At 43.3% G+C, this 14,357-nt stretch overlaps 1 protein-coding gene across 1 annotated transcript; it reads left to right on the top strand.

Moving 5' to 3' along the window:
• The first annotated feature begins 969 nt into the window (after nt 1–969).
• CCL26 (C-C motif chemokine ligand 26) lies at nt 970–4,530 on the top strand. Its single transcript, XM_032603765.1, has 3 exons — nt 970–1,222; nt 1,312–1,426; nt 4,196–4,530. Exons 1-3 carry the CDS (start codon nt 1,150–1,152, stop codon nt 4,290–4,292), a joined length of 285 nt encoding a protein of 94 aa, XP_032459656.1. The 5' UTR covers nt 970–1,149; the 3' UTR covers nt 4,293–4,530.
• Nucleotides 4,531–14,357: the final 9,827 nt, after the last annotated feature.

Raw genomic sequence — 14,357 nt, 5'->3', positions numbered from 1 at the left:
ACCAGGAAACAAAGGGAAGAAAAAGTCTCTTGCCTCTTTGGCAGGTCCAGACTTTTCCCCGGACTCCCTCCAGGCTAGCCCTGGTGCACTAACCCCCTGAAGGCTGTGTTCACGCCGCCAACCCCAGTCCTCTCCCGGCGCTCCGACCGAAGCCCGAGCCTCAGCTCCCAGCCCCGCCCACCCCGGCGGGGGAGCAGACAAGCCTCTCGGGCTGTTGAGTGCTGGTCGACACCGACCCTCTGTGCGGGAATGTCTCCGCTTTGCCCTCCACACCCCTGTGGCTGCGCTCTCCTCCGCGGCTCCGAAGCTTCCCCCCTCCGCCACCCTCAGTCTCCGCCCGCGAAGGGGCTTCCTAGTGTGTGGAAAGCTTTCCTCCTTCACAGCTCCCTCTCACTGGTGCGGGTCCTGTCCCTATCCTTTTGTCTCTGTTTATTCTTTTTTCTTTTGCCTTACCCAGGTACGTGGGGGGGGGGGTTTCTTGCGTTTTGGGAGGTCTGAGGTGTTCTGCCAGCGTTCAGTAGATGTTCTGTAGGAGTTTTTCCACGTGTAGATGTATTTCTGGTGTATCTGTGGGGAGGAAGGTGACCTCCACGTCTTACTCTCCTGCCATCTTGAAGCTCCTCCCTAGGAGCTTCATTCCTGAACATCCATTGTGTGGTCAGGCTGCTCTATGCTCCTGTCCTGAGACTATCCAGACCTCAACAAGAGATAAACAATGTTTAGAAAACCAAGGAAGGGAACTAGCATCCTACATGCCATGCGGCGAAAAACAGAAAAAACTCTGGCCAAGAGCCAGGAATCTATCAGGAATAACTAACGTCAATTCTCTGGAATTCTTATTTCCTCTTTCCCCTTTTGCTTTTCAAACAATCGAGCATTGCCTCAGACCATCGCACTGGCTGGGAGACGCTCAAGGGTGTGCTGACTCCTCCCCTTCCCGCCCCATGACACTTCCTCACTTTCCAATCTCCTTTTCACGGGTGTCAGGTTGCTTCCCCTCTGTAGTACAAAAGAGCTGCTTTTGTGCTTTTGTGCTTTACGTCAATTCTCTGGAATTATCTTCAAGGGCCACTCAGCCCCATAAAAGAGGGTACTGCTGAGACAGGAGGAATTAGGAAGAAGGTTGTGAAGGACCCAGCTTGTAGCACCATGAAGAACTTCACCACGGCTTTCCCTCTTTTCCTGGTTTTTATCCTGAGTGTCCATCTCGGAGCTGCTGCACGTACGGCGCTGTCCAACTCCCTTCCCAGGCTGCCGAGGGATGGAAGCAAAGGGACATCTCCGAGCTCCTTTCTCTCCCTGTTTATTTAGGTGGCAGTGATGTGGCTAAGTTCTGCTGCTTTCAATACACCCACAAGAGCCTTCCCTGGAGGTGGGTGAGTAACTATGAATTCACCAGGAACAGCTGCCCCCAGCAGGCTGTGATGTGAGTATTTCTCCTTTGGGCTTTTAGGGTCCCTTACCATTCATGCTGTTGGATGGATTCCGGGAAGACCCCCACAGTGCCAGGATGAGCCTCAAGATGGGAACCCAGTGACTTGGGTTATCACCTTACCTCGGGCATTAAGAAGCGTAACCCTGACCTTGATTTCCTAGCTTGCAGACCATGAGCCGGGCGCCTGCCAGTCACTGTGCTAAGTGCTGGGTATAAAAGAATAAACAGCCCTTACAGACCTTACATCTAGCATAAGAAAGAGGGCATTAAAAGACATTTGCACAAAATAATCAAGATTGTGATGAGTGCTTGAAAAAGACAGCGGAAGAGAGAGCAGGAGGGAGCATATTGTAGCGCAGGCAAAACTTTCTCTCTACCCTCTTAGGGGCTCCAGCTGGGCTTTAGAATTAAATCGACATAAGACATTAACAAGAGGAAAACATATAGCTTTTTACACGCACACAGGAGCCCCACAGGAAGATGAAGACCCAAAGAAGTGGCAAAAGCTACATGCTTTTATATAAAACCTGCGTGCTTTTGAACAAGGAAGGAACTGTGGAAAAGTAATTAAAATATATGGGGGTGGGGAAAGCTAACGACTGATAAGAGTTATTTTAACAAGGTCTGTTTTTACAGAGTTCACTTGGCCTTGACTCTATCTCTGGTGTTAAGAATATTTCTTTCCTCCTGCTACGAGGAGGACATTTTTCACATGGGAGTTTCATCTCCTGCTTTCAGGGAAAAAAGGGGAGGTCAGAACGCTCTTCTTGCCCCCTGCTGGGGTTTTTTTGTTTTGTTTTGTTTCACTGGGGTTTTTTTTTAGTGTCTTTCGTTCAAAATAATCCTTACGTCAAAGTGGCATATTTGGGGGCGGCATATTTGGCCACCCTTCATCATAGTCACAGGAGGACCTAACTTAGTGTTGGGAGGGTCTCCTGGAGGGAGTGACATTTACACTGAGACCCCCCAAGGCTAAGCGGGAGTGGCCCAGGTGAAGGCGGCAGGCAGGAGCATGGTGGAGGGGAGAAGGATGAACATGTTACTGACTAGGCAGACAGGTAGACAGGAGGCATGTCATGCCGAGCTCATCGGTAGCAGGAGAGATGACGCACACCTGGAAGGCTCCCTGGCAGGACTAAATGAGGTTAATATATGCAAAGAATTTAGCGCTGAGCCTGCACACGGGAAACATTCAGCAAATGGAAGCGATCTTTAAGTGCAAATACACAATCAGGGGACCTTGGGTTCCTGAGCATGAGAGAACGGTGCGGAAAGGGAGAAAACGGGCTCCAGGGACAAAGCTGAATGTTATCGTTTTGAGACAGTTAAGGACGGGAAAGAAGCACTCAAGTGCCTAGATATGGAGGGGGATGCTCCGGGGCTCAGGATGTCCTGGGTCTTCTCCTTCGTGTCTTGATTGGCTTTCTGGCGTTTTAAAGACACCAACACTTAACCAACAGCTGGCAAAGAGCCCTGAGCTGAGCTCAGAGCAGTGGCTCTTTCATTTTATAAGCTGTGTGACCTTGGGCAAGTCAAGTTTCCTCATTTGTAGAAGGAAGGTGAGGGGCCTATATCAGTCAACTGTTGCTGCATAACCAACCACCCAAAGCTTAGTGGCTTAATCCAACAATGGTCATCTTCTTACCTCTCGCTGTTTCCATGGGTCTGGAATTCCAGAAAGGCTTGGCTGCAAGGTTCTGGAAAGGCGTCTCTTGTGTGGTTGCAGACAGATGGTGCTGGAGCTGGAACAGCTCAGGGGGCTGGAGGCATCTCCCTCCAGGGCCCCTCTGTGTGGTCTCTCTGTTGGGCTAGTTTGGGCTTCCTCATACTATGGTGAGCTGGGGTGGTAGGACTCCTTATGAGGAAGTCCACAGCTCCTGTGTAAGTGCTCAGTGAACCAGGCAGAAGTTCTACAACCTTCTATGACTTAGCTACCAAATCACATAGCATCACTTTTGCCATTCTCTATTAGTCAACCAGTCCTTAAGACTGGCCTGAATTCAAGGGGAGGGGACATAGACTCCCATCTTTCAATGGGAGCAATGTCACATGGATGTTCAAACATCCACAAAGCCCTTCCTCTCTCTTATTTCCCCATCCTTTTGGCTCTTCTCCCCTGCTCCAGGTTAGAGCACCCCCTAACCTAGGCTCTTGTCACTTGCGAGTACTCTCAGGGAGTAAAGGCTGGAAGCCATTCAGGGACATCAACCACAACCCCCAGTCTTAATGAGCTCACAGTGTGGTAAGGAAGGCAGGAATCATATCCATATAAGCAGCCGTGGCTAACAACCCATGATAATGTGATTAAGAATTAAGTGGTACAATACATAAGAGGTTCCTTTGCGGGGCAATACAAATGTTATAAAATTGATCATGGTGATGGTTGCATCATCTATTGATATACTAAAACCAATGAATTATGATTATACACTTTAAGTGGGCAAATTAGTGACTTATATCCCAACAAAACTGTTATATTAAAACGAAAGAGTTAAGAGGCACGGTGCAGATTACCTGCTTCAGACCAGAGCTGTTGTTACATCTTTCCTGGTGAAGGTGGGCCAGGAAGTGTGGTTTCCAGTGGAAAACAGGATAGCAGAGAAGAGGGAGGTCAAGGGCCAGAAGAAGGAGCAGGGACAGTGTGACAGGGGTACAGCAAACCGAGCAAGAAGATTGGGGTGGGGGGCTGCCCCTCCCTTTCCATCCCTTTCCGGGAGACAAAAGTTTTTAGCATTGACTGTCAGCATCTCTTTTCCATAGATTCACCACCAAAAGAGGCCAGAAACTCTGTGCAACACCGAAGGAAGCATGGGTGCAAAAATACATATCTTTACTAAGAGCCCGGCAACAACCGTGACCGCCGAATTCTCAGTCCAAAACGCCTGGCTCCTGCTCTGTTCTTGGCTTTGCCCCCCTTGGTGGAGCCTGAAGAATTTCTCCAACAGAAGGCTGCGTGGGTCTGGTGGGGAGGAGAGGATATTTCTCACCAGTCTTTTTTTTTTTAGTAAAGATTTCATTTGCTCAATAAACATTCTAATTCAATAAAAAACTGAGTTTTCTTCAAAGAAAATAAAGCAGTTGATATTTGCAGCTGACGGCCTGGCAAGTCTCCAATCCCTGAACTGACCCTGGTATTGAATTCTGCCTTATGTTTTTGTTTGGGCAACAAAAGCAGGGACAATGTTAATATATTTTGGCAAAATGCCCATGAAATGTCTTAACATTATTTAGAGAGATAAGTTTATGTTGTATGGAAAATTAAACTCTGTACAACACCTCATAGCCTCATAGCCTGTTGGTGCGGGGTATATGAAATGCATCCATATTGGGCAGTGTTTTCTCATAAGGCATTAATTAATAAGCATGAATATTGTCTACCTACCAATCCTAAGATGCCTATGTCTATATAGCCTAAAGAACTTAAAAAAAAATAATTATAAATTCACCAGAAGGGGCTTCCCTGGTGGCGCAGTGGTTGGGAGTCCGCCTGCCGATGCAGGGGACATGGGTTCGTGCCCCGGTCCGGGAAGATCCCACATGCCGTGGAGCGGCTGGGTTCGTGAGCTGTGGCCGCTGAGCCTGCACGTCCGGAGCCTGTGCTCCACAACGGGAGAGGCCACAACAGTGAGAGGCCCGCGTACCGCAAAAAAAAAAAAAAAAATTCACCAGAAGTTGCAAAAACAATACAAGGAAGTCAGGGATACCTTTTACCCAGTTTTCCCCAATAGTCACATCTTACATAATTACAGTACAATACCACACCTAGGAAATCGACATTGGTATAAAGTGTATCCTTCTGTTACTTTATCACGCGTAGATTCATGTAGCCACCATTACAACCAAGATACAGATCTTTTCTGTCAACACAAAGATCTCACCAGTGTTCTCTCTCTTCAGTCACATCTCCCCTCCCCCACCATCCTTAACCCTTAGCAACCACTAATCTATTCTTCTCCATAATTTTGTCATTTCGAGAAGGTCATATAAACAATCATATCATATCATATGTGACCTTTTGAGATTTTTTTTTTTTTTTTTTTTTTTTTTTCTTTTTCAGTACATGGGCCTCTCACTGTTGCGGCCTCTGCCGTTGCGGAGCACAGGCTCCGGACGCGCAGGCTCAGCGGCCATGGCTCACGGGCCCAGCCACTCCGCGGCATGTGGGATCCTCCCGGACCGGGGCACGAACCCACGTCCCCCGCATTGGCAGGCGGGCTCTCAACCACTGCGCCACCAGGGAAGCCCGAGATTTTTTTTTTTTTTAACTTCACACAATGCTCTTGAGATACATCCAAGTTGTTGTGGGTTTCAATAATTTATTCTTTTTTACTGTTAACTAGTATTCCATGGAGTGCCACACTGCAGTTTATTGAACCACTACCCTCCTGTAGGTTTTCGTTTTGGGGCTATTACAAATAAAGCTAAGAAGAACAGTCATGCACACAGATGTTTTCGAGTGGACATAGGTTTTCATTTCTCTGAGATAAATGCCCAGGCATGCAATTAATTGCTGGGGTCATAAATTAAATGTATGTTTTGTTTTTTTTTTAAGAAACTGCCAAGCTATTTTCCAGGGTCACTGTGTCATTTGACCTTTCCACGAGTAATGTATGTTTCCACCAGTTTTCTGTGCAGCTGGGCTAGCATTTGCTATTATCACTTGTTTTTCATTTTAGCTGTTCTAATAGGTGTGTAGTGATATTGTAACCGAAAGTGGGGTCCGGCTGCTCATCGCTCAAAAGCCAATAAAGAGGCCAAGTTGGTGGAAAGGAAAGTTTGTTTTATTTTGGATGCTGGCAACGGGGGTGGGGGAGGGTGGATGCCTGTCTAAAGGCCGACTCCCCCCACTGACAATCAGGGGCCAAGAGCTTTTATAGGCGGAGGGAGGGGGCTACATGCAGAAACAGCACAGTCAGCTCTGACGGTCATCTTGAAATTAATCATGAAGGGGTCTGCCCAGCACCATCTTGATTGTTTTAAGTACGGTTAGTCTTCAGTTCCAGGGTTGGTTTGTTCCCATTTCCTTGAGGCCAGTTCTCGGAACTGTGGCAGCTTACCGTCATGGCTACAGTCTGGTCATCACGTAGTTAACTTCTTCCACCTGGTCTGGGTTTCAGTATCTATAAGACAGCTTACAGGATATGGCTCAGAATATTATCTGTAGCCTGTGGGGAGGACCTAAAGGTCCTTGACTATGCTTAGTGACTAAACTATTATTATTTGGTCTCCTTTGTTTTCCTTTGTTTCTGCATTTCCTCATTTCTCTGATTAAACTTATTCTTTGGCTAAAGTTTTTCCACAGACAAAAGGCAGGCTGAAGACATGGCGGAGCAAGGACCATGGGACCCTGCTCCATTTCAAAATCTCATTGTGGTCTTAATTTTCACTTCCTGAATGGCTATCACTATGCAATGTCTTTTCATGTGCTTATTTTCCATCCATATATCCTCTTTGGTGAAATGTTTCTTGTGTTTTTTCTCTACTTTGTAATTAGAGTGCTTGTTTTCACTGTTGAGGTTTTGTTTTTTTTTTAATTTTATTTAATTTTTTTTATACAGCAGGCTCTTGTTAGTTATCTATTTTACACAGATTAGTGTATATATGTCAATTCCAATCTCCCAATTCATCCCACCACCACCACCCCCGCCACTTTCCCCCCTTGGTGTCCATACATTTGTTCTCTACATCTGTGTCTCTATTTCTGCCCTGCAGACTGGTTCTGTACCATTTTTCTAGGTTCCACACATATGCGTTAATATACGATATTTGTTTTTCTCTTTCTGACTTCCTTCACTCTGTATGACACTCTCTAAATCCATCCACGTCTCTACAAATGACCCAATTTCATTCCTTTTTATGGCTGAGTAATATTCCATTGTATATATGTACCACATCTTCTTTATCCATTCGTCTGTCAATGGGCATTTAGGTTGTTTCCATGACCTGGCTATTGTAAATAGCACTGTTGAGTTTTGATATGAGTCCTTTATTGGATAAATTCCAGATATGAGTCCTTTGTCAGATACGTGGTTTGCTGTCTTTTCTTCTTCTTAACAGCGTCTTTCACAGAGTTAAAGATTTAATTTTTTTTTTTTTTTTTTGGCCACATGGCGCAGCATGAAGGATCCCCGACCAGGGATCAAACTTGTGTCCCCTGCAGTGGAATTGGGGAGTCTTAACCGCTGTACTGCCAAGTAAGCCTCAAAGATTTAATTTTGATGAAGTCTAATTTATTGATTTTCTCCTTTTATGGAGAATGATTTTGGTGTCATCCCGAAGAACTCATCACCAAGCCCTAGGTCCCAAACATTCTTTTTCTATGTTTTCTCCTTAAAGTTTTATAGTTTTACATTTACATTTGAACCTAGGGTGGATTGGGTGTTAGTTTTTATAGGTGTGAGGTTTAGGTCAAGGTTGACTGGTTGGTTGGTTGGTTGATTGATTTACATACCTACCTACCTACCAACTCAATTGCTCCAGCACCGTTTAATGAAAAGACTCTTCTTCCCCCCTTGAATTGCTTTTGCCCTTCAGTTCTTGTGTGGAGCTATATCTGGCCTCTATGTTCTGTCTCATCTGTTTCATAAATACAATCAATTAAAAAAATTTTTTTTTGAGATTAATTTACACACCATAAAATTCACCATTTAGAAGTGTACAATTCAGTGATTTTTAGTATAGTCACAAAGTGCTGCAACCATCATCACTACTAATTCCAGAATATTTTCATCACTTCCCTAAAGAAACCCCATACCTGTTAGTATTCACTCCCTAACAGCCCTGGCAACCTCTTCCCCCACCCCCACCCCCAGCCCTGGCAACCACTAATCTACTTCTGTCTCTGTAGATTTTCCTATTCTGAACATTTCATATAAATGGAATCATACAATGTGTGGCCTTTTGCATCTGGCTTCTTTCACTTGGCATAATCTTTTCAAGTTTCATTCCTGTTGTAGCATATATCAGTATTTTGTTCCTTTTTATGGCTGAATAATATTCCATTGCATGGATATACCACATTTTGTTTATCCATTCATTAATTGAAGGACATTTGGTCTGTTTCCACTTTTTTGGCTATTATGAATGATGGTGTACAAATTTTTATGAACACATATTTTCATTTCTCTTGGGTATACGTGTACAGATGAAACTGTTGGGTATATGGTAACTCTATGTTTAACTTTTTGAGAAACTGTAGAACTGCTTTCCACAGCAGCTGCATCAATTTACATTCCCACCATCAATGTATGAGGATTCTAATTTCTCCATATCCTTGCCAACCCTTGTCTGTCCTTTTGATGTTAGCCATCCTAGTAAATGGAAATTGGTATCTCATTGTGGTTTTGATTTGTATGTCCCTTATGACTAATGATGTTGAGCATCTTTTCATGTGCTTATTGGCCATTTGTACATCTTTGGAGAAATGTCTATTCAAATCCTTTGACTCTGTCTTTTCACTGTTGAGTTGTAAGAGGTATTTATATATTCTAAATACTGGAACCTTATTAGGTATTAGAACTTCTAAGCAGACTGTTGTGTCAGCTGCAGACAGGGGCAGTTTTATTTCCTTCTTTTTGATCTGTATGCCTTTTATTTCCTTTTCTTGACTTCTTGCACTAGCTAGAACTTCAAGTACTTTGTTGAATAAGAGTGGTGAGAGTAGACATCCTTGCTTTGTTCCCAGTCTCAGGGAGAAAGCAATCTTTCACCCTTAAGGATGATGGTAGTTCTAGTTGTTTAGGTTTTTTTTTTTTTTTTTTTGCTCATAATTGAGAAAGTTCCCCACTATGCCTATTTTTGGGAGTTTTTATCATGAACGAGTGTTCAGTTTTGTCAAATGCTTTTTTGGATTAACACGATTATGTGATTTTTCTCTTTTAGTCTGTTAATATGATGGATTACGTTGATTCAAATATTGAGCCAGTCTTGCATCCCTGGAAGAAACCTCACTTGTTATGGTGTATATATTGCTGAATTCTATTTGAAAGATTTCGTTAAGGATTTCTGTGTCTATAGTCACGAGAGATATTGATCTGTAGTCCCCTCTCTCTCTCTCAGTACTGTCGGTTTGGTTTTGGTATTAGAGTAGTTCTAGGTAAAATTAATTGGGAAGTGCTTCTTCCATTTCTACTTTCTATGAGAGATTGTGTAGAATTGACATTTATTCCTCTTTAAATGCTTGGCAAAATTCTCCAATGAAAACATCTGGGCCTGGAGATTTCTTTTTTAGGAGTTTTAAATTACAAACTCAAGTTACTTAATAGTTGCAGGGCTATTGAAATTATCTATTTCATATTGTTGTTTAGATGTGATAGTTTGTATTTTTTGAGGAACTGGTTCATTTCATCTTTGTCAAATTCGTAGGTGTGGATGTTCTACACGTAGATGTTCCAAGTGTTCTTTTATTAACCTTTTGAAGTCTGCAGGGTCTATAGTGGTTTCCTCCATGTCGTCATCCCTGAATTTTGTAATTTGCATTTTCTCTCTTTTTTTCTTTGTCATTCTTGCTAGAGGTTTGTCAACGACATTGACCTTTTCAAAGAATCAGCTTTTGGTTTCTTTTATTTTCTCTATTGTTTTTCTGTTTTCAATCTTCATTGATTTCTACTTCTTATAATTTCTTCCCTTTTGTTTGCTTTGGGTTTATTCCTTTATTTCTAATATCTTAAGGTAGTAGCTTAGATGATTGATCTGAGACTGTTTCTTTTTCCTAATGTCAGCATTTAGTGCTATAAGTTTTCCTCTTAGCTCTGCTTTAGCTGTGTCTCACACATTTTAATATGTTGTAGTTTCACTCAATATATTTTTAAAATTTCCCTTGAGACTTCCTCTTTGGACCATGGATTATTTTAAGTCTGTTGTTTAGTATCCAAGTATTTGTTCCAAGTGTTTGTTATCCTTCTGTTATTAGTTTCTAGTTTTATTCCAGTGTGGTCAGAGAACACACTCTGTATGATTTCAATTCTTTTTGATCTGAGGTTTGTTTTATGGCTCAGAATATGAGTGTATCTTTCAATTGTGACATATTTACTGATGTTCTTAGCTCTCTACCGGACTGTAGCCTCCTGGAGGTCAGGAGTTAAGTGTAAATATCTTTGCAGAAGTGAAGGACTCAGCAAACATTTGTGGACTATGCCGCGAACGTTGCCAGACACACTTTGCCTAGGTTCCAGTAACAGTGGTTTATATACAGGAAGAGGGCAAGACATGCAAGCCTACAAGACTTTTGTCTGTAGTTCCACACAGCTACCAGCAGATGGCAACAGTCACTTACCATCTTTCCAAGACTCTTGTTACCTCTTCCCTGCCAAGGGGCCAATTTGCACAAAAGTCCATTCTATGAGTCTTTACTGAGGATCTACCTGAGATCCAGGGTCACACACAGGCACTGGAGGAGGAAGGCAAAGGAGAGATATGAGAAAAGGAAGACTTGGCTCAGTCTTCAGAGGGTACAGTTCAGGAATTGGGGGTCTAGGGAGGGTGGGAAGGAAATGCACACAAAACAATTAAGATTCCCTACAAGATACGGGACCTGTGGGAGCTTGAATGGAGACACAATCTCCTTGGGCCTCAGTTTCTTCATTCGTAAAATCAGAAGGTTGGAATAGATGCTAAAAGAGAGATCACCATGTGCAGATCTAGCTCTGCAAGGTTTTGTGAAGGAGACTGGGGCTGGGTCCAGAAAGATGGGCAGGGTTTGGTAAGGGAGAGGCAATTGTAGAAATAAACAGCTTTGTCCATGCTGCACCTGGTTCTTCCCATTCAGTCCTTTCTTCTTCTCAGCCACTTTCACAGGCTCTGTGCTAGACACTCTGCTAGGTGCTGGGGGCCCTGAGGTGGGGGAGGGGTGACATGTAAAAGTGGCAAAGACTTTCCCTGATTCCTAGGAGTTCATGGTCTAACGGAGAACTGACATGCCAACAAATATTTACAGTGAAATTTGCCATGCGATAAGAGCTGTCAAAATAGCTAACGTTGATATACCTGTCACCTTATCATTTAAAAAACACGTCTAGAGTATTCCTCAGTCCTGTGAGGTGAGGAAGACAAGGATTCCCATTTTCAAGGAAGCAGAGGTAGAAACATGAAGTACTGGGGTTGAGGTCACACTTCTGGGAGTGGTGGAACGCAGGCTATCACCAGTTTCTCCAGATCCATATCCTGTGGTTTTGTGTACTTCCTCATGCTGCGATAAGACCCCGCTGGTCAGCTACAAAATCGAAAATCTTGGCTCTCAGACCAGAACATCAGAAAACTCCTCCTTTACTCTTTACTAATTAGGGAACAAACAAACCTCTTGGTCCCTTGAGGGAAATCCTGGGCTACTTGGGTAGCATATACTCCCAGAGTGACTGCCAGGGGCTGGTGTCCTTGCCCTGTCCCATGGTTACTGGCTCTCCAGGGACCCTCAGACTCATCCCAGGCTGCTGGGAATCTCATGAGACACTTGCCCCTCCCTGCTGAGCCCCTGACATCAGCAGTGAGTCACTCAATCTCCAGTTCCATTTGGTCAAAAATGGAGTATACTCATGTAGGACCCTGGAGATCCATATGGTTGATGCCCCCAAAGAGACTTCCAGAAGGTCTCTCCGGGTCCCTTCAACTCTGAACTTTTAAGTCTCAAAATCTCAAGTTTTAGTCCTGGTTTCAGCTCAGTCACTCCATCTTTGGGGACCTTTAATTTATAATTTAGTTTTTTAATTTATAATAATCCCTCTCATTTGCATGTAATTTTAAAACTGATAACATGTTCCCACATCCTCATGATTTTTTTTCATTCTTTACAACTCTGTTAGGAAATTTTTCCCTCTAATTTAGAGATAAGAAAATCTAAGGCTCCCAAAATTTATAACTAGCACAAGTGGCAGAGCTTGAATTCAACAGATACTTGACTTATTCAATCAGTAAATATTTATTACAAACCACTGGATGATCAGGTGCCATTTGAGAATATGGAGGCCAACAAATTATGCTCCCCTAGCCTGTGGCAATCATGTTCTAGCAAAAAAGATAGACACAGTAATATATTATTATGTTGCAATGTAATAAGTGCTACAGTAGAATGTTGAGGAAGGTAAGAACAGTGATTGGGTAGCTTCTATATGCTAAGCCCTGCATAAAGGGCTTGGTCACAACTTCCTTTGAGATCAGTCAGGACAAATTAAGTTATGCTCCAGAACAAATAAGCCCAAATCTCAGTTTATGTCCCACTCATACATGTCCCACTCTAACATGGGTGGGCAAGAAGCTTTGCTCACATGGTCACTCAGGGATCCAGGCCAACTGAGGTTCCATCTTGACTACGCTTTTGTGATTGCAATGACAGGATAAAATGAACTCTGAACCAGCAGCTAAATGCTGTGGCCCATAGTGACACCTGTCCATTCACTGTACAGATCCCCCTACAAGACCTCAGTCAACCATAAGGGGGCCTGGAAGTTGTCTTCCTTGTGCCCAGAAAGAAAGAAAGAAAATATTGGTGGGTACTAAAGTCAAATAGGGAGAGCAATGCAGTATCTATAGCATACCATCCACTCTATCAGATTCTGATTCTATGGGAACTCTTCTACAACTCTGTAAGGTTCAGGTAACTGATAGACACGTGAATTCTGTTCCATCTGACAGAAGTTCAATTAAGCGCACTCTCTCTTTGTGGAAAAACCAGTTTGCCTCTATTTGCATATTCATTTCAATATTCTTGATCTGTAAAGGTGTCTGTTTCTCAGATTCTCTTTTGAACCAGTCATAACATCTGCCTGGTTCCCTTATTATGAGTAAAATAAAATCTTTACAGTGTGTTCATTTTTATACCTGTATGAAGCCACGATTTTGCCTTTTTCTGAAAATTATCTTTCAATAATATACTTTAGAGATGAGAAAAGAGGTTCAGAGAGGTTAAGAAACTTGCCCAAAGTCACCAGCTAAACAAGTGGCAGAGGTGGGAATTCCTATCCCTCTGTCTGTCCTCAGAGCCAGGACATGGCAGAAGGTAGGGTTCATTCACTATCAGGATTGAAGAAGACTGGTGTTTACGCTGCGTCTTGGCAAGCAGGGAAGAGCACATGCAGAAACATCGGGAGCTGGGAAGGGCAGGGTGTGTTTGGAGAACACACAGAGCACCACAGTGGCAGGTTGCAGGGGAGCAGAAAGCGTAGGCTGGAATTGTGAAAAGACTCAAACACCCAGGGCAGCTCTGGACTCGACTGTGGGAACAACAGGGAGCATTTTGCGGATTTTAAGTAGGAGAGTAAATGATCAAATCTGTATTTTAGGAAATCGTGTCTGACATTTGTATGGAGAACAGGCTGGGTACACGATCAAAAGCAGGGATGCACCTGTGTTCATAACAATATCATTCACAATAGCCAAAAGGTGGAAATGACCCAGATGCCCATCACCACTGAATGGATACCCAAAATGTGGAATATACATGCAATAGAATATCATTCAGCCTTAAAAGGGACACATGCTGATACATGCCACAACATGGAGAAGCATTATGCCAAATGAAAGAAGCCAGACAGAAAAGGATAAATATTGTATGATTGACTTATATAAGGTATCTAGGAGAGGCAAATTCATAGAGATGGAAAGTAGAAGAGAGGTTACTGAGGACCAGGAGGGAGGAGTAGTGAGTTATTGTTTAATGGTTCAGAGTTTCTGTTTGGCTTGATGGAAAAGTTCTGGAAATAGATAGCGGTGGTGGTCACATGACATTGTGAAGTTACTTAATGCCCCTGAATTATACCCTTAAAAATGGTTAAAATGATACATTTTATGTTATGTATATTTTACCACAATGAAAAATAGTTTTTTTTAAATGGTGGGGAGGGGACTTCCCTGGTGGCGCAGTGGTTAAGAATCCGCCTGCCAATGCAGGGGACACGGGTTCGAGCCCTGGTCCAGGAAGATCCCACATGCC

The sequence above is a fragment of the Phocoena sinus genome, chromosome 15 (genome assembly GCF_008692025.1).
Source record: "Phocoena sinus isolate mPhoSin1 chromosome 15, mPhoSin1.pri, whole genome shotgun sequence".
Taxonomy (NCBI): Eukaryota; Metazoa; Chordata; class Mammalia; order Artiodactyla; family Phocoenidae; genus Phocoena; species Phocoena sinus.
Note: the sequence above shows the minus strand (reverse complement) of the source record. Positions and strands in the feature narration are given on the sequence as shown.

Coding starts and splice junctions, on each gene's coding strand:
- CCL26 (XM_032603765.1), top strand. CDS start 1,150: ATGAAGAACTTCACCACGGCTTTCCCTCTTTTCCTGGTTTTTATCCTG. Junction 1,223..1,311: donor CCATCTCGGAGCTGCTGCAC/GTACGGCGCTGT, acceptor CTGTTTATTTAG/GTGGCAGTGATGTGGCTAAG. Junction 1,427..4,195: donor TGCCCCCAGCAGGCTGTGAT/GTGAGTATTTCT, acceptor TCTTTTCCATAG/ATTCACCACCAAAAGAGGCC.